The sequence below is a fragment of the Harpia harpyja genome, chromosome 1 (assembly GCF_026419915.1).
Source record: "Harpia harpyja isolate bHarHar1 chromosome 1, bHarHar1 primary haplotype, whole genome shotgun sequence".
Classification (NCBI taxonomy): Eukaryota; Metazoa; Chordata; class Aves; order Accipitriformes; family Accipitridae; genus Harpia; species Harpia harpyja.
This window is the reverse complement of record NC_068940.1, coordinates 53,749,461-53,768,871: the sequence shown is the minus strand read 5'-3', so window position 1 is coordinate 53,768,871 and position 19,411 is coordinate 53,749,461. Positions and strand designations below refer to the sequence as shown.

Below are 19,411 nucleotides of genomic sequence, written 5' to 3'. Positions count from 1 at the left end.
CTTTGTTATCTGCTTAGAAACCATCTCAACTAGAAAGTACACCGTCAACTTCAGTATATGGATAGGTCTCAATGAAATAAGTTGGCTGTAGGCAAGCATGGTTACAGACCTTGTTATCTTCTCAAATGAGTAAGGCAAATCTTGTAGAGGACTGTGCAGTGCAAAATTGAAACCCTGACTTTGATTTATTTGCAGATTGCCAGTTTAGTGAGTATGAGATCAGTGTGATGCTCTCATTGGTTTGTGTTGCACAGTGGCTAAGTAAAGGTCTTGTAGAGCTCTTGATGAAAAATACATCATCTGTCAAAGATGAGGTACCTGTCAAAGAAGACCTGGAGCATTATACAGTAGCGATTCTCTCTTTGTTGAGATAGGTACAATATTTTGAAGATGGAGATGATATCTGAACCTCCCCTGACAGTGTCTGATGTTTCTAAAACTTCACTTCTTTCCCTGAGGTGTAAATTCTAATTGCTTTTACCAGCCTTTGTTCTTCAGAATTTCATTATGCTGCTCAGATAGACACCATCCGTTTCTTCCTCTTCAGCTGTTAATTCCCTACTTGTGCCTGAAGGGAATGTTTAAAAAGAAAATTTCTCTATAACTGGCTGATCTGCAGGGATCAAATCTCTTTCAAGCTGGGTGGGGTTTTTTTGCTTGCAGACTGAAGAATATTTTCTTTGGGAATGAAATCTAGGCAGCTCATCTTCACTAGTATTGACTCTGACAGCTAGCAACCAACCCTGTGCTCTAACTGTGACTTGAGTTCAGAGGTTGATTGTTAATAAATGAGCCAGCAGTGCTGCATGCTACCATCTTAATGAGACAGTACATTACTCAATGTTCTTTAACTGTTCATAAAGTACTCCTTAATCTGTTTTTTCTCTTGTAGATAATAGCCATTTTTTTAAATGTCCTAAGGTGAATGCTAATATGTATTAACACTGAAACTGCAAGCGCTCCTCTTCATCTGACAGACTGATGTAAGGACAGCTGCAATTTGGACAGTTCCCACATACCTTGCTTTTGGGAAAACCACACTCATCTGCCAGGCACTTAAATTTCAGTCCAGCCAAAAAGTTCTTATGATTCCTCAGTTTGATTTCCTTCTTCTGGGATTATCAAGGATGGCTCTTGGCTTCTGCGTGATACCAAATACTGTCAGACCACAGTGAAATGATTCTTACTGCCTCAGGAAACAAACGTGAATCGTCTTGGGATGTCATGTGGCTGAATGGATTAAGCATAAAAAGTTTGATCTGTTCCAGGAGGATGTGCCTTCTAAAACATATTAAAAAACAATTTAATGTAATTTGAAGGTGAGTTTGTATGTGATCAGGTAAGAACTGTTGTCCTAATTATTATTGTAAATGATTCTAACTGGCATTGAGCAGAGAATGTGCCCACGGGAGTTACCCTCTGACTGTTAATTTTGACAGTGTCCAAGTGAAAGCGTTGGCCCAGAATTCCTGCCCAGCTGTGGCTGCCTACAGACTCTCCCTGAAGGCACCTAGATCTGCCCTCCTTATCAGAATCTCCTCTCAGACATATCCTGAAACATTAGGCAGCCTATTTGGGGTCAACTCTTCTCCAAATAAAGGCGGGTAGATAAATGTCATTCTGTTTCAGCAGTCTTAATATCTATAGACTTTTATTTTTTAATTATTTTTTCATTATTATTTTTAGGAACCTGTTAATGTAGTGTCTTGGAGTGTCCGTTTTAAGTGATGGTGATGCTGAGTGGTTGGTGCAGGATGCTGACAGGGCAGCTCACGACTGACAACTGCTGGTGAATAAGAGAGCGGCCCAGAGACCTCCCCAAACTGCAGGCAGGCTTTGACAGAGAGAAAGCATGAACTGGCAGAGGGCAAGCAGAACTGACTGAATAGGCCACGTATCTTTATTTTATTTTAGTGAGGTGCCAGTTTGTGGCTCTTTTGTTTTACACAGGCCAGTTCTGAGGTCTGGGTGAATTGGGTGCAGTTCTATGAATCAGAACCTTCATGCAGGGAATACCCTAAAAAGCCACACAGTCAGAAGATGGATAGAGCTGTGGTGCTAAAGAAAAGCAAGGAAAATAAAAAGAGGGACTCTTCTCAGGCGTGTTTTCTTGGGAGGCTGAGGTAACGCAAAACAGTTTTAAGGGTGTTTAAGAGGCTGGATATGACTTCAGGGTACAGACCTTAAGGGCATCATCTACAGTTTGGCACCAAGCAGCAAGTAGTAGTGATGAGCTGGAAGGAATAACTGCAATCCTAATTAACTGACTACAGGAGTAACTGTAATATCTCCAATAACGCATAGAGCAGTCACCCAACAGTTGTCATGGCCTATGAGTTGTCAAAGATCTGGAAATCCAGCTGGGTTCTTTCTTTCTCCTAAAGTAAGGAAACATGTAGCTTAGAGTAGCAACTGTGAACAGAAACAAACAGAAAAACTGTAAGTAGGAGCTGCTACTCTCTTGGCTGTATATCTGCTTCCCTTGATAGCATCACTAAAGATTTGCAGAAGCTGTGAAGACTCTTCCATCACTTCCCTTTGGTGATCATCTAATATGCTAACAGCCAGCATGTTTCCATTTGGAAGTGGGTGTCTCCAGGAATGGCAGATACTAAACACCAGAGCTAGTCCCTGCTGACATTTTGTCCCTCTCCCACATGTCTGGCTCATCAAGGAAAGCCCAGAGGGTTTCTTTTTAAATTTAGGGGTTGTACATGTTGGGTGTAGCATAATAAAGTCCAGGCTACCTGGTAGACTTATCTAGGATTTGTCTATACCAGACTTCTTCCACTGCTGCTTATTATTCCTTCCTCCCATCTCTTTTGCCAATAGAACTGTTAAGCTTCTCTCACACCCTCAAATCATGGTCCCCAACCTGTTGCTAGGACCCCAGGCTCCCTTTTTGTCTGATTTTAAGTAGCTGGCAGAGGCGTTTGGCTTCTTACTGTACTGGCATCAAGAGACACAAACCCAGGATTTTTAGTTGGTACCTTCACCTAAGTACTTCCAATTTTGCTTCAGTGAGAAATGGGATTCTCTGCTTTGTTTACCAGCTTCTGATTAGGTTTACATACATAGGGCAGTTCTCATGCTGTCCCATCAGTCCCTGGCCTGCTGTGGAAGTGAACCCCTGCCCTTCTCACCCACTCCCCCAAACCTCACACTCTCAAATTTGTTAGGTACTGGGGGAAAAAATTCTTTCTAATCTTCCTTTAACATGAGCAGTGAAATGATCAAAAGTTCTTGCCATGTGTCTATTAGAGGCTTATCTTTGTCCCTGAAGATAAAGCCCAGGTCTTCCCCCAGCCCAAATGAAGGAAGTTCAAAGGAGATGATAAAATCTTGAATAGCATCAGAAATAGCATATTGATTATCTATCATCTGAGGTGTATATGGAAAGTCCCACAGCCAGAATTCCTGAGTGTTACCTGTTTAAATACCTTCAAATATATTTAAGCCTGTCTCTCAAGGAGCCACTGGATGACAGGCACTTTTTGCTGGCTGCCTATGAGCATAAAAATCCCTCGTAGTAGTTTGTGATCCAAGCTGCTTATGAGACTGACATTTGTGAGAGAGGCAAGGATTCATTTCATTGCATCTGAACTTCCTGATCTGGCCTGACCCGAGCTGAGGACACTACACCTCTCTGCCTGCAGTCTCCCCAGTCCATTAGTAAACTAGTTTGAAATGTAATGGGGAGGAGGTACAGAGCCAAGGAAATGTTTAACTTGATTATGCTCATCAGTAGCAGTAATCTATTCATACGGAAGCATCCCAAGTGCTAGTGATGTGCTGGTTTTTTTTTTTAGGCTGTCCTGTCTGTGACTTATTAAATGCTGTAAGTTATTTATAAGCATCATTTGTAATAAATCCCACTGGCAGTGATGGACGTTTAACTTTTTAATAATTTGCAAAAGTTTTTGTGATGCGGGACAGCTAACATAGCTGTAGCTTCTCAGTGTACGTCCTTCAGTTTAATAGCTTATGGATCTAAATTTACCTTGGATTTTTCCTTCCAGCAGAATTCAGGTTTACCCATGAGACATATTTCCAGGGCTAGCTGGCATGTTGCAATTCTGCAGGCAAGACAAGAACTGCAAGGATGTCGCAGAAGAGCCACAAGCTCCCTCAAAACTATTCTGGAAGGGTTTGGCAAACCCTGATGTTTTCCAGTGACAACCTCCATTTCTAGCAGCACAAAAACGTGCTGTGAAGAATGGATTCACTCATGGGAGATGCATAAACCTCTTGCAGTCACCTTTTCTAGCACGCAAAAAAGCAGTGTCCTGCTTTGTGACTTTGCTACTACAGGTGGCTGGTCAGCAAGTCCACCAGACTGGTTCTCCTGGTCTCAGCAATGCTGCACAATATGCTCTGCAGTTTGGGTTGATGTCCAAAGGCCCCGTGGTAGGGGTTCTCACCTGCACCCACAGCTGGATGCCTCGGCTCTGCCAGTGCCTGATGGGATGCTGGAGCAGCACACACAGCACTGGCAGGGAACAAGTTCCTGGCACTGGAGGAGACTGACAGCAGCTGAGTGAGTCTTACTCGTAAAATGGACCTAAAAGGTGCTCAGTCCTGGCCTGAAAAAAAAACACATTTAGACAGAGGAAGGAGGCTGAGTCCTTGGCTTGTTCAGTCCCTTTTTATTGCTACAGACGCTACCGGCAGCCTCCTTCACTGGGAGACCTGTCTGAAGTGGTTGAGCTCAAAGTGTACCTTGGCAGGGGCCCAAGGTCCCAGGGTTCATGTTGAGACCTGGCATCTCAGTGTGCGTTCAGACGACCCAAAGGCCTCCTAGGTCCTTCTGCCTCCACAGTGGGCCACAGACACCGTCTCCCAGTGGCCTTCGTATATATTTGGTCCCTGCTGCTTGAAAGTATTTTAAAACAGCAACCCCTCAAGAAAGTTCATCTGCAGCAGTGGAGTTAGTTTGAGCATGAAGGTAAGTGAAAAGAGACTGGGCTCTTTCAGGCTCTCATACGCATGCAGACCATGTAGAGGGAGGGTAGTATTCCTGGAGGGTCAATCTCGAGTGTTGTACTCGAGGCTGCAGCAGGCTGGGCACCTGCATGGCTGGTAGGGACTGTTTCAAGGCCACTTTGGGAACTGGGGAGTGTGCTGGGCTGGTTGGGGTGAGCACCAGCGCACAAGTGAGTGATGGGATGTCTGAGGACCTGTTTAGGGCAAGGGACACTGGGAATAAAAGGCAGCTCTGACAGTCACTAAGCCCAGTCCTAATGGTGTGGGAACCCCTTCCCTATGTTATCAAATCCAAGCTGGTGCCTCACGCACATGAATGCCACTCCTAGGGAAGAGAGCCCTGTGGGGAAGGAGTGTCCCATTTCCAAAACCAAACTGCAGCCCCAGTGTTATTTCCTCCCAGTGTCAAGTCAGCATGTGAGCCGATAAAAATCCCTGTGCTCACATCCTTCCCAGAAATGCCAGTCAAAACCCAAGCAGCTATTCACCCAAAGTACCAATTTTATAGTTCTGTCTGTGTCTATAATCTATTTACCAGCATTCCTACTTCAGTATGTGCCTGTTAATAAGATTAGTAATTAAAAAGCTTGATAGGAATTGGCAAGCATAGCTTCTCCGCCTTTCCCTCCCCTCCAAGCCGGGCTGGCGTGGAGTCTGAGGCAGGGCTGGCAGAGTACCTGAAGGAGTGAAGGCAGGAAGGCTGTGCTGAAACTTCTGCCTGCAAGCAAACAATGGAGAAATCCCGGCCGCTATGGGACAATCCTCTGCAGTTTGTTTTTGCCTGCATTTCCTATGCCGTAGGGCTGGGAAATGTGTGGAGGTTTCCATACTTATGTCAGATGTACGGAGGAGGTAAGTGTGGTTTATGTTTCTTGCTTCCCTCGAGGAGGAGTATAGCAAGCTTTAAATCCAACAGTATGTTGTCCATGCTACACCCTGTCCACCCAGCAAGGTCCAGGGCAGAGTAGGAGGTCAGGCTTTTTGTTGGTGTGCAATCTCTTCTATTGCTGCTTTATTTTACATATTCTTTAGTATAAGGCTTTTACCTGACAGCTGCCCCAATATAGTGGCACTCATTTCCTAGAAGTGCAATGAAAGAGTGGGAAGGCCCATGTTTTCTTAAAGGATGGAGGTAGAGTGAGAGATGTAGGTCCACGTGGTGTTAATTTATTACTTTCTTGCCCCGTTGAACCACTCTGAAGGCATCAGAAACTAGTTCAGTTCCTTGTAGGTTCACATATGGGGACTTAGAACATACTGAGAAGGGGAGATGCTTACGCTGATTTAATTTAAGGATCAGCTGTATCCTTTCAAGTTGCTGTCATTAATGTGTTGTCTTTTATACAAAGCCTTACTTTAGGAGGTGATAACTTGCTGCAAATCTGCCTTGAAGTTGGCTGAAACTCCTTAATCGACAGGAGTTCCGCAGCTAAAGCCTCCCGGGAAGCTTTGAAAACAGGGAATGAATTGGTTTGGGCTCCAGAAAAAAGCTCTTTGAAAGTTTATCCTTCTCCAAGGTCCAAAGTGAAGAAAGGTGATGTCGGTATTGTATAGCAGCCACAGATGTTCTTCCTTAGAAATCAAAAGTCAGCTAATTAGATTAATTAAAACCAAACACTAATAATCTCTTCTAGTATACAGCTACCACTGGTTAATGACCATGTTTTGAATAATCCTTAAAAAGATCCTGTCTTTATAAGACATGCCAGTATTATACTGCTTCTCGCACTGCATCCATTGTCATAGTGTTGGACTCATCTCACTTGGGCATTAAGTAAGTGACACGAGCATCTGCTTCATTTGCTTCTGGTCTGCTTCCACCTTTTCTTCCTTTCAGGAAGAAACACACTGAGGTGTTTGAGTGCTTTTTGCTTGTTTCGTGCTTGTTTTGTTGGCTTGTAGCTTACTTCTAAATACACATGTGGTGGTAGGAGTTGGTTCATGCTGGTTTTTGAAAAGCCAGCTCAGCGCTGGGACTGCATCAGAGCTGCTCTCTGGGATCAGGTCAGAAAAATCCAGGTAATACAGTGGGTGAAGTTACAGTAGAGGCTAGATGCTGCAGTGGCTGAAGCTTTCTTAGACGGTTCAGGTAGCAGACGTGCTGCAATTCTGGGTGTATTCCTCTACACAGATGCTTTTGAGGGTAAAGACTTCATGTCTGACAGTGAACTCTAGCACAAAGCTTAAAATGCCAAGTGTTTCTGTATGCAGTTAAACTGCATGTGATTAGTTCACTAGCAGCCTATCCTGGCAGACATCCTAAAGGCAGCAAAACTCAGACACTGGGGGGGGCTTTGCGTGGTTTAGCCTATCAGCCATCAGTAGTGTAGTAGATGGTGAAAATTCTATGAAATGCAACCAAAACTGGAACACTTGATTAACCTGAAAAAAAAAAAAGATTAAACGGACCCAAATATTTTCTGAAAAGCATGTTTTTTATAAGAATAGTTTCTCCACTATTTTTATCCTCCCTGGTTAAATTTCCCAGGGGAGAGGCAGCTGTCCCTACCGTGAAACTAAAAATCCTGACAGCAGGCTTTGCTTTTCTTAATTGTTTTTCGCTGCCCTCTTAAAAAGGATTCGGTGGCTTTCCAGGGGTCTGCAAAACCCATGCAGACAAAACACTGTTTCAGGAATTTAAAAGCTGGATATGCCAGACACTGAGCTTAGGGGGGGGATGCCAGCAACTGCTTGTTTGGCATCTTCCTTGTAGAAAAGCACAGAGCCAGTCCCTGTCCTGCCCAGCAGAGCAATAGGGCCTTTATTGCTGATGATACTCGTAAACAGGATATTTGCAGACTTTACAACCTCCTGTCTTTCTGTTCATCAGCACATTGTCTCTTTCTCCTTGCTCTCCTCCAGAGAGCTGGACCTGAGCAGAGGTGGGGGTTCAGACCTCGTAGGTGCAGTTAAGTCTCCCCGTAAGCAGGCTGGGCCGGGCTGAAGTGACACTGGGGTGGGTTTACAGCAGGGTGCGTGCTCAGCAGTGCTTGGCCCTGAGTGAGGAAGCCCCTGGGCACCAGGCGGGATGCTGAGCAGAGGCGAGGGTGTCGCTGGCCAAGCCCAGTGCCTCGACCAGACCCACGGCACACTCCACATGTTGTGCCAACTGCAGGGGTCTGGCGTGGGAGCTGGTTTTTGCAGGCAGTTGGCACCGTAGGGAGAAACGCTGGGTGTAAATGAGCAGGGAGGTCAGTGTAGCTGTGCTGGTTCATGGCGGATAAGGAGCTGGTTCATATGGCTGCCCTGAGTCACTTAGATGAGCCAGTTTGGTTCAACCCTGTAGGGAAAGTAGTGTTGGGAGCAAGATCTGCGTGCAAACAGGGTGCAGAGCAGGGGGCAAGGGGCTCAGCCCCGGCACCCCCAGCTGCAGGGGGACATTGGGGTGAAGAACAAGCCTGAAGGCACTCTTCCTCCTTGCAAGGTGGCAAAGCCAACGCCAAGCATGTGGCAATGTGCTGGGAGGGTGAAAAAGCCTTTGCAAAGGGCCTAATGCTGATTTCCCCCCATCTTATGTGGCAAAACTCCCCTCGGTGGCTGCTGGGGCAGCTCGCACCCTGCCGGGACAGAGCAGCTGTGGGAGCTCTTAAACCTCCAACAGCTCCCTTGCGGCATAGGAAGTTATCTAACAGACTAACAAAGGGGTTGTTAATAACAAGAAAGCCAGGAGGTGGGAAATTAATTCCCAGATTAAACCGGATTATTGCTCGGTGTTTATTTCCAGTTCTTTGCCTCAGTCACTCCCCAGAGTTCATTCCTCCATGGTGCTGCACAGAGCCCATTGCAAGGAATGTTAATGCCACAGATTAAATCCTAAATGAGAGATATTTACGTAAATATTTTTGGCTTGCTGTAAAAAGGGAAGCAGGAAAGCCTTCACAAAAATCCAGGTTTTGACTCAGTCAGCAGCTCTTTCTGAAGTGAGCCCCAAGTCGAGGACAAGGATTTTTTTTTTTTTTTTCCCCAGCAGAAATTTAAGCCAAAGTGCATCCTGGTTGCCAGGTGGGAAGGTCCTTCCCCTCCCTCACTGCCAACCTGCCCATTCCTGTGGCTCTCCATGCGGGGAAGCAGGGATGAGCAGATGTGTGGTGGGAGGAGGCTGTATGCCTCCTTCCCAGGGTCCGCTCCCGCAGGTGGGACCCTGGGGCAAAAGCCTTCACCCCTTTGCTGGTGCTTTGCATGGGAGTTTTGGGAAGCTTTTGGGTTGTTGTTTTGGTTTTTTGTTTTTTTTTTTAAGCCAGGCCAGACTTCAATATATTACTCAAAACTCTCTATTCAACACAGACGTTGCTTTTTCATTGAGCACTTTGGCTCTGCCGCTGAACGCCACACATTAAGTAACTCTTTCCCTCGTCCTCCTTCTCTCATTATCTTTTACAAGGTTTGGCTGGGGGTTAGTTACCCTTTAACAGCCCTGGCCCCGAACATTGCTCAAACCGCCCGCAAAACACCTGAGCAGCCCTGCCATGCCAGGGTGGTGACCAGCACAGTTTAACAGCAGAAATCCCAGCTCTGCCAAGTGCCTGCGGAAAATTCCCCGGGCCCAGGCGCCTGGCACCCACTGGCACCTCGGACACCTCCTGAAACCCTGTGAAATGTCCTTCAGGGTTGGGCCATGCCCTCAATACACAAGATGCCCGGAGAGGACCCAGCCCCTGCCAGCTCCTGGGACACTGATGGGGCGATTTGACCACAAATAGGGCAACATGATGTTTATTATGCTGCTGATCTGCTGAAGGCTGTCTGTCGGGTTTTTCTTGCAGGTGGCTTTTTGATCCCATATTTTATCATGCTGATAGCTGAGGGAATGCCGCTACTCTACTTGGAGCTGGCTGTGGGGCAGCGCATGCGTCGGGGCAGCATCGGTGCCTGGAAAATAATAAGCCCCTACCTCTGCGGCGTCGGTATGTTCTCATCTTTATTTTTAAGTGTCTGGGGATCACAGGTAATTTTTGAATGGAGAGCTTTGTCTTCCAGAGAAGAAACCAGACAGGAGCTGGGGTTTTACTGAGTCTCACCAGGCTGAGCAAAGCACTTATCCAGACACCTCATGGCATGCATTCACCCCGTCCCTTGAGGGGCATTGGGGCCAGACCCCAGCTCACTGTGCTGGGCCCCTGGACTCAGTGTGAGTCCCCCTGCCCTCAGGAAGACTGCCAAAATCATGGTGTGAAGGCCAGCACTAAACCCAGCCCCTGGGGCTGCCTGCACTGGGCTTTGACCCCAAGAGCATCTTCCCAATAAGCTCAACATGGAGTGATAAAACAATGCCTTAATTTCCTACCATTGCTGCCTACCATTTACCAATGTCCACTCTTGGCTATGTTGTTATGTTATTAAATTACCCTGGTAACCCAAACTGTTGTTAATTTGCTTACACATTTTATTTTTAACCCTGATGGGAGGAGGAGGCAGCTGCAGTGGTGGGTGCATGCCCTGTGCTGACCACAGTGCCCCTCCCCAGGGGTTTTGCCACTGACCGAGTGCCTCCCTCCATGCCCGCAGGTGTTGCCAGTGTCGTTGTCTCCTTCTTCCTCTCCATGTACTACAATGTGATAAATGCCTGGGCCTTCTGGTACCTCTTCCACTCCTTCCAGGTGTGTGGGTGCCTGGCGGCACAGCTCAGCCCCGCTGTGGCTGCGGAGGGTTGCAGTGGCGTTGTATTGGTGCTGGATGTTGCATGATGGCACCATTGTCAGCTGGGGTCAGGGGGTGGGGCGGGCAAAAGCTCCAGAAACCCTCCAAGCACTTTTCTGGGAGGAAAAATGAGGCAGTGGTGTCCCCCTCCGGGGGCTCCCTGGGGCATTGCGGTGTCTTCTCCTCACCACGAAACACAGGTTGGGGCCAGGCCCATGATGCCTTGCTTGCATATGCCTTGGCAGCCATGGTGTCCTGCACCCTGGGATGGGTCTGTCTGAAGGCAGGGGAGAGGGTTGGCCCTGGGGGAGAGGATCAGAGAGGGTCATTCCCAGGTGAGAGGGTCAGAAACCATCAGTCCTTGGGGAGAAGGTCATCCCCAGGGGGGAGAGGGTCAGAAGAGATCATCCCCAGGGGAGAAGGTCATCCCCAGCCCCCAGCAGCACAATGTGGAGACAAGCAAGCCCCGGGCAGAAAGCCACCCTCCATGCCTTCATCCCTCCCGTCCCCCACTGGCACCCTGGCTCTCCCCACCGTGCTGACAGCAGGCACTCTCCCCATGTCCCTCCCTCCCAGGACCCCTTGCCATGGGCCACCTGCCCCCTGAACAGCAACCGCACTGGCTATGAGGAGGAGTGTGAGAAGGCGTCGTCCACCCAGTACTTCTGGTACCGGCAGACCCTGAACATCTCTCCGTCGCTGGAGGCCAGTGGGAACGTGCAGTGGGAGCAGGCACTCTGCCTGACACTGGCCTGGCTGGTGGTCTACCTCTGCATCCTCCGTGGCACTGAGTCCACCGGCAAGGTGAGAGGTGGGGGCAGCCCCACTGAGCCCGGGCAGTGCCTGGGGAGAATAAATGAGTGCCAGAAGGCAGCGGCTGTGGCTGCTGTTACTTGGGCTTATGGCATTTCCCCTGGAGCAGCCAGCCCTGCTGCCTCTGCCACCCTGTTAAGTTGCAGCTGAAGAAGGCTCAACCAAAACACTGAGCAATATTAAAAAAAAAAAGTCCAGAAAAGTCCTTTAACTGCAGCCACCTCTGCTGCAAAACCAGCCACCAGGGTGCTGGCCCTGTGGAAAGCTGTCTGCCACAGCAGAGCCGTGTCAGGAGACATCTATTCCTCCGTCTTTGCAAGAAAAAAAAAGACGCCTACTGGGCATTTTGCTCACTTTTTATTCACAGCAGAAGTTATGGGCAAGGGGGAAAAAAACAGTGTCCTGGCTGAGCCTGCACTAAGAAGTAAGCTGAGGGCTGTAATCCCCAAATCGTCTTAGCCGAACGCAGAAAGCCAAGAGACTGTAAACTAAGAATAACCTCTTAAATTTGCTGCAGCTGGCTTTGGGGGCAAAAAAGAAATAAATAGCCAAGGAGCACTGAAACAGCATCATGAAGGCAGGGTCTTGTTGGGGAGGGCACGGGGGGGCTTCCACTGCATCCCTTGTGCCAGAACAGCAGCGGGTTATCTAAGTTTCTGGGTGAGCTACTGGGGTACATGCCAGCAAAGAGAAGGTGATCGGATTCTCCCTTTTTTTTTTTTTTTTTTCTGCAAGTGGCTTTTTCCAATGTGGAGATTGAACAGTTAGATTCAAATTCAGGGGTTTGATCAGAAGCTCATGGAAGACAACTGAAAGACTTAGTTCTCCCCATCATCCATCTGGGTTACATTAAGTTAAAGTCTTTTTCCTATCTGAATTAAAATAGTTTGATTTTTCACCTTTTATGAGGCCTTCCTCTAGATGATGGATAACCTTTGCCTAATGAGTTTGTGTAGATAGTTGCAAACTGGTGTCACTCCACTATATGCTGCAGAACTGAGTTTGTAAACACTGCAAATATTTTAGATTTTGTTCTTATTTTTCCAAAGAGAAGACCCTGAGAACAGAAGCACAGGTCTTCATTATTTACAAAAACTTGTCTCCCAAACCCCCAGATCTAAAGTTAGATTTATCTGAAAATATTTCTTTGAAGATTAATACAAGGTAACAAACACAGTAGTGGAAACTATGTAAAGTAAGTTGGACTGACCATAGTAGATTAGCTCTGTCTTATGTATTCTTTAGACCAAGGTATTTCCCCCTCCTTCCCCCAGGTTGTCTATGTAACAGCCTCTTTGCCATACTGTGTTCTCATCATATACCTCATCAGAGGATTAACACTTCATGGAGCTGTGAACGGGCTTGTCTACATGTTCACACCAAAGGTACAGAAAAATCATACTGAATTTTTCATGAAATGTTATTAGTTACCAAACATGTAGGTTTTTAAAAGGTGGTGATGCTCCTTTTCCTTATATTGAATTTTTGCAGCAGTAGCTTAGGTCAGGCTGTTGGAAACTGCAGCTGGGAGTGGCTGGAGGCTGTTCTGCCACAGTGCCCATAAGCTGCTTGCTTTCTCTTGCAGAAAAAGACCTGCCCATTAACGTAACCTGTAGCATACTACTTTCAGACTGAGCACTAACCCTGCCCAGAAAACACCCCTGAGCTAAAATGGGTGCATGAAGGGGCCTGTCCCCATCCCCATCCCTGCAGGCTGCACCGGGCATCTGTCTGCAGCTTCATGCTCCCGCTCTCCCCATCTGGTTTTTGCAGCTGGAGCAGCTGTCGAACCCTAAGACATGGATCAGTGCAGCCACGCAGATCTTCTTCTCGCTGGGCCTAGGCTTCGGGAGCCTCATTGCATTTGCCAGCTACAATGAGCCCACCAACAACTGCGAGAGGCACGCCATCATCGTCTCGTTGATCAACAGCACCACATCCATATTTGCCAGCATTGTAACTTTCTCCATCTATGGCTTCAAGGCGACGTTTAACTACGAAAGATGTATAAACAAGTAAGAGCCTGGTATTTCACTTGTTATTCACCGCAAGCCTTTCTGGGGAAGGTAAGAGGGGAGGTAAATAAATAACAGCATGCAGTGCTGCCAGGGTTGCCCCGAGATCAGATCTGATACTGCTCTAATAAAGCTAATGGTGCTATTTAAAGCGATGAAGGCTGAGATGAAAGGTCAGGGCGGGCTTGCTTTTTGACACCTGGGTGCCACTTCCAGGCATGGGCCAGGTCGAGAGGATGCGTTTGCCTGGGCAAGTCACAGCGGCGCTTTCCCCTGTGCCCTGGTCCTGGCACATGCTTCAGGGGAGTGGGGGTGGGGGCTGATTAATAAAATGCAGCAATGCTCAGATCCCCCCCTTTAAGGCTAAGCCCTGTGCCAAAAGCTAAGCCTCCTCAGCGGCGATGGTCTGGAGGTGCCCAGCAGCCTGCAGGATCGTGCCCCAGGGCAGCAAACTCACATGCACTTCCTGGCACAGGGCCTGTGGTAGTTACACTTTTACTCATATTTTTTTACAGCTTTCAATCTATCTGCTGATCAGAGAGGAAATCAGAGCTGCTAGTCCCTGCTCGTTGCCAAAAGGCTCGTTAAATTGGTGGGGTGTGGACGTGAGACCGGAGGGCAAAGGGGAAGAGATGCCAGCCGGCACTGGCCGGCACCCAAAATACCTGCCTGGGAGCAGCAGTGTGGGCGCAGGAGCTGCTCCCTCCAAAGCAGAGATGAGCGCAAGGTTGCCCATGTCCCAACACCGTGCTGGACGTGCTGCAGCTCCCACCTGGGGAGACCAGAGCCCTGGGGCTGGCAGAGCATCCCTGCGTGGTGGTGGGGGGTGATGGGGAAGGGGACAAGGCGTAAAGCCAGCCTCAATTTTATACCGTGGCTTGAAAGCCATTAAATTCCCGTAATCTTTCGCAGGGTGATCCTGCTGCTGCTGAATGCTTTCGACCTGGAGGAAGGCTCTTTAACAGCAGACAACCTCAACGAGATGAAAGACTACCTCATGGCCACCCACCCACAGGAATATGCCCAATTATCGCCACAGCTTAAAAACTGCAGCTTGGAAGCTGAACTAGATACGGTGAGTCGCTGCTTTGTGCTGGCACCTGGGCTTCACTCTCTCCTTTCCTCCCACTGAGCCCGGGCAGCCCCTCAGCCCCACATGGGCACATCCGCAGCCCCAGGAGCTGCCTGGCCAGGGGCTGTGGTGGGGCTCATTTCTACACCTCAGGATGGGGCAGAGGGCACTAGCTTAGCCTGGCAAAGGGCTCACTTGGGTCATTCACAACTGAGCTGGGTGGCAATGCAGCAGGACTGTGGGCTCCAGCTGCGGGACAGGGCAGGTTGCAAAGGTTTGGGGCGAATGTTTTTGCTATGAGCAGCGCTATGCCAGTTTCCATGCAGTATGAATAAACTGGCGAAGATCTCATCTGCCTCTGCTGTGCAAAACCACCGCGGGTGTATTTTGTCATGGCGCAGGGTCAGTCTCCCATATCCCTGTTCTTATGTCCTTTATTGGGCTGAGGTGCTGCCCCCAACTCACTTCTTCCCCGCTTCTTGCTGGCAGGCTGTCCAGGGGACAGGACTAGCATTTATAGTCTATTCTGAAGCGATCAAAAACATGGAGGTGCCCCAGCTGTACTCTGTCCTCTACTTCGTCATGCTGCTGATGCTGGGCATCGGCAGCATGCTGGGAAACACTGCCGCTATCCTCACGCCGCTGACTGACAGCAGGGTCATCGCCACCCGCTTCCCCAAGGAGGTGATCTCAGGTAAGCGCCCGCCATGTCGCAGTGTAGGCCACACACTGAGAGCACGCGTGTGCGCAAAAGCTTTGGTGCCCCACAGCTGTGGAGGTCCCTCTTTTGACCTCAGGTGGAGCAGGGGAATATCAAATATGCTGGTGGAAGGGTTTGCCTGCCCTTGGGAAATCCTGCCCAGCCTGTACAGCAGTTTTCCCTCGGGAGCTCTCAAAGCACTAGAGCAATCATGGCTGTGTATTTGCAGGCTTCCCAACACACCCCAGCTCCTTCAGACTGGTGTCTACTGCCCAGTGAAACTCAAAGGGCCAGGACAAATGTCAAGACACCTGCAGCGAGTGGCTCTTCTGTCACATCACTAGTATCCCAACTGTGAACCACCTCGGTCTTTGGCCAAAAGTGATACGCACTCCCATTTGGGCACAGAAATCGTTTGTCCCACCTTAAAATCTGTTTTAGCTGGATGCCCAGCAGTAACAGCAGATGCTGCACACACACAGGACAAGGCTCTAGCCAAGACTTGGTTGTCTTGACCCTGCTGGGATGATGTGCTGTGACTGTGCACATCTAAGGAGCAGCAGTTTAAAGATACACCAGCATAGTCACACACACACAGAGACAGGTCTTTTCCAAAGGAAAAAGAAAAATTACCTTCCTCCTCTGAAAAAGCTGCTCCCCTGCAGAAATCAGTAGAAATCCCACCAGCTTTTTAGTCACAAGAAGTATGACATTTCCCCCATGCAATTAGATTTCCAGGCGTAACAGCAGGGTCCCTGTTTTATCCATGCAGGTGTTGTGTGTTTCGTTAACTGTGTGATCAGCCTAATCTTCACCATGGAGGCCGGAAATTATTGGTTTGACATATTCAATGACTACGCAGCCACCCTCTCACTGCTGCTCATCGTGCTGGTAGAAACCATTGCTGTGTGTTATATCTATGGGATAAGAAGGTAAAAGCTTGAACCCTCCTTTCTTCACCGTGGGATAGCTGGGGAAGTGACCGCTGGCCAAGAATAAAAATACTACCTTGGGCTAAATTTTTCTCCTATGCTATGGTACCAGCAAGGCGATGGGTGTGTCCCCTGCCCTGCAGCCTCCTCCAGGGCCTCAGGTTCAGGGCTGTGCGGGGGCCAGGCTGGGCTGACACCTTCTCTGCAGGCCAGGGAGTATTAATGAGCTGTACACACTGCTCCCTGCTCTTCTTGGCTTTGGTCTCAAAAGTACCTTCTGCTGAAACTCTGCTCCTCCTTTCATAGCAATTCAGTGCAAGCACAACAGTGCCAGTAAGTCTGGTTTCAAAGATGGTCACCTTGTGCATCGCCAGTCTCCCAAGTCATCCCTTGTGGGTAAAAGCAAGAATCAGCATCAGGAAAGGTTTTAAACAGCAGAGGTGTTTGTGCTCAGGGCAGCTAAAGGAAAAAGCTTTAGTATTTTCTGTCTTTTGTCTATTTGCTGCACAGTAAGTGTACAGGCACCTATGCTGGTATTACGTCCTTGATGAGTTTAAAGCCTTTGAGACAGATCCAGGTTTCCTGTGTGATTTTAGGTACCATCCCCAGCATCAGTACTTCCTCAAAGAGAGTCACGTAACAGTGCTGAGAACAACTCAACTACACAAAAACAAGCAGTGTTTTCTCCACAGCAGTTAAGTGTCATTGCTTTTCCCTGCCAGCTTACACCAATAACAGTCTGAACAGACTTAGAACTTAGGCAGAATTTGGTTGGGGCTTTTCCTGCTCCACCTGTTTCTAGCTACTGCTCTGCAGTTTGGGATCCTCTCGGAAGCCCTGCTATCCTTTTTATTTGATTTCAGCCTTACTGTATGATCCAGTTCTTCAGACAAGACCCCTCTGCTCATTACTCTTCTGGCCAACTGTACTCCCCTTTCCTATTTTACATATTAATTCTGTAGGTGGTTTTGAAGTAACTCAGATCAAGGTATCGATTGAACGTATGCAGCTGTTCTCAAAAATATGTGGTTTTGTTTTTAAACACAGATTTGAGAAAGATCTTTACACCATGATTGGACGCAAGCCAAACTGCTACTGGAAAATTATGTGGGCTTTTGCTAGTCCTTTGCTAATTATAAGCCTATTTATATTTTACCTCACTGACTATATCCTCACAGGAACGCTACAATACCAAGCGTGGGATGCCACACAGGTAAAATAGTTTTGGTTTGTTGTTTTTTTTTAATTTATTTTTAACTTTCCTTAATTCCCGCAAGGACACAGCCTGCCTTCCTAACTACACTGTTCCACAAAACTGCCTTCTGAAAGCTTGCAGCTGGAGCTGGGGCCGGGGCCGGGGCCATCCCTGGTAAGGTAAAATGGGGAGAACTTGACCGAGTGACAACAATGCAATGGTTCTGTAAAATGGACTCATTTCCCTCTACGATTCTTAATTGACCCCTTCAAACAGTAAAATCGTATTCATGTTGAAGACCCAAATATCATCTTAAAAAATACACTTTAAACAGAAAAATTACTTTCAAAGTATGGCATTTTGAACAAAATTAGTGGTATTTTAACAGAACTGAGCTGCTGCTGGAATATAGTCGTCACTAATTTCCATATACGTTTTTCTTCATGGCCAAAACACTTTTGTACGAATACTGAACTGCGTATTTATCACAGAGGAATTACTACTGGATAAGTAACCACTGGTTTCATAACCTTTTGTAGAAATGTTCCTAGCACACAGAAACAAATTATGCACACTGTTTTCATGTTATTGCTGATTTAGGACCCGCGGTAGGCCTGCCCTGTTGACTAGGTGTCAGCATGAGCCCACAGGCTCCAGGAGAGGAACACAGAGACCTGACAGAGGTCAGGGCTGAGCCATCTCATTAAGAAACACAAATCAAGCCAAAATCTGCTCTTTACCAAAGCTTGCAGAAGTTTTCCCCACTATTTTCGTCAGCAGCTCTGTTCTTGTTGTCAATTTTAAGCGTGTATGGTTGGACAAAGAAAAGCACCGAGGACAGTCATGGGCTGCTACAACCTGCACATGCTTCTCCGCTGTCCTGCTTAGATACACATGCACGGCTTTGCTCCAGACCTGGCTCCAGGACCCTGAAAACCACCGATCCCACAGCTCCAACGTTGCTTCTCTCCCTTGCAGGGGCAGCTGGTGACAAAGGATTACCCAAGCTACGCCCTAGCCGTGATTGGGCTGCTGGTGGCGGCATCCACCATGTGCATACCCCTGGGAGCACTAGTAACTTTTATAAGGAAGAGACTGAAGAGGGAAAGGGTTTCAACTGTTGCGTGAACGCCAACAGCTGGATTTGGGAAGACCTTACCCCCACCGTCAGTGACCGGGCACTTCTGGAAGACAGCAGCAACCCATTATTTGTAGCAGCTATTTATAGAGTTGAGAATTGTGGATGCTATATTGACCAAAAAGTGCTCTTAGGAGGTTCCACGATGGTTTGGAAAAAAAAGCTCTTCTCTAACAAGATGAAGCTTTAAAATGGCCTCTGTAAGAGAGGGAAAACCAGAAGAGCAGCTCACAAAATGCTAGCTAGTGCATATCAACCCATTACACAACATTAGGTAATTCTTTTCCACTCTGTTGTAGCACTGCCTATGTGGAAACATGAGCAACCAACTAAGCATGTTCCTGCACCAAAGTACCGGCAAACACCCTTGCCATTCAAGAAAGCCACGCTTAAAGCATGCATGTTATTTGAAATGACATCTGTATTTCATCAACAGATGAAACTGTCAAAGTCTTCCAATACAAATGTGATAGTCTCATTCCTACAAGGGAAAAGTCAGTAGGATGGTATTTGAGATCAATGTGGCCAACACTGCTTCTTTCATACGTGTGTCCAGCAAAGCAGTTTGTTTATATATATTTATCTATACACACACACACACACATATATATGAGCTGCAGAAGTTCTCTCACCTCCAGAAGAAGTAAACTTCCAATTCCAGCATGTAATTGTGCACTGTGCTGTACTTTGTATTTTCTAGGGATGTGCTTCAAGTACACCAGAAGAAATCTGTGATAAAACGCTTTACAAGCCCCACCCAAACAAAAGTATGCCATATCATTAGCTCTGACAAAGTTCATATCCAGGTATACTTTAATCACAAGGTGTAGCAATAACCCAGCAGTTCCACAGAACTGGTTAACTTCCCTATGTGAGCATTTTATAAAGAAAACAACATGTTTAAATTGTAAGCTTAGTAAAAAAAC

General features: G+C 47.5%; 1 protein-coding gene across 3 annotated transcripts; it reads left to right on the top strand.

The window, feature by feature from the left end:
* The first annotated feature begins 739 nt into the window (after window positions 1-739).
* On the top strand, window positions 740-19,372 carry SLC6A20 (solute carrier family 6 member 20). Of its 3 annotated transcripts, XM_052794704.1 has the most exons (12): window positions 740-1,319; window positions 1,440-1,894; window positions 9,747-9,887; window positions 10,489-10,580; window positions 11,197-11,424; window positions 12,708-12,818; window positions 13,207-13,448; window positions 14,361-14,523; window positions 15,010-15,214; window positions 15,993-16,152; window positions 17,200-17,365; window positions 18,326-19,372. In XM_052794704.1, exons 3-12 carry the CDS (start codon window positions 9,773-9,775, stop codon window positions 18,473-18,475), a joined length of 1,632 nt encoding a protein of 543 aa, XP_052650664.1. In that variant the 5' UTR covers window positions 740-1,319; window positions 1,440-1,894; window positions 9,747-9,772; the 3' UTR covers window positions 18,476-19,372. The 3 variants fall into 3 exon arrangements, with proteins under 3 accessions (XP_052650664.1, XP_052650654.1, XP_052650645.1); XM_052794694.1 differs by having other exon boundaries at window positions 740-1,894; XM_052794685.1 differs by lacking the exons at window positions 740-1,319; window positions 1,440-1,894 and adding an exon at window positions 4,634-5,835.
* The last annotated feature ends 39 nt before the right edge of the window (window positions 19,373-19,411 follow it).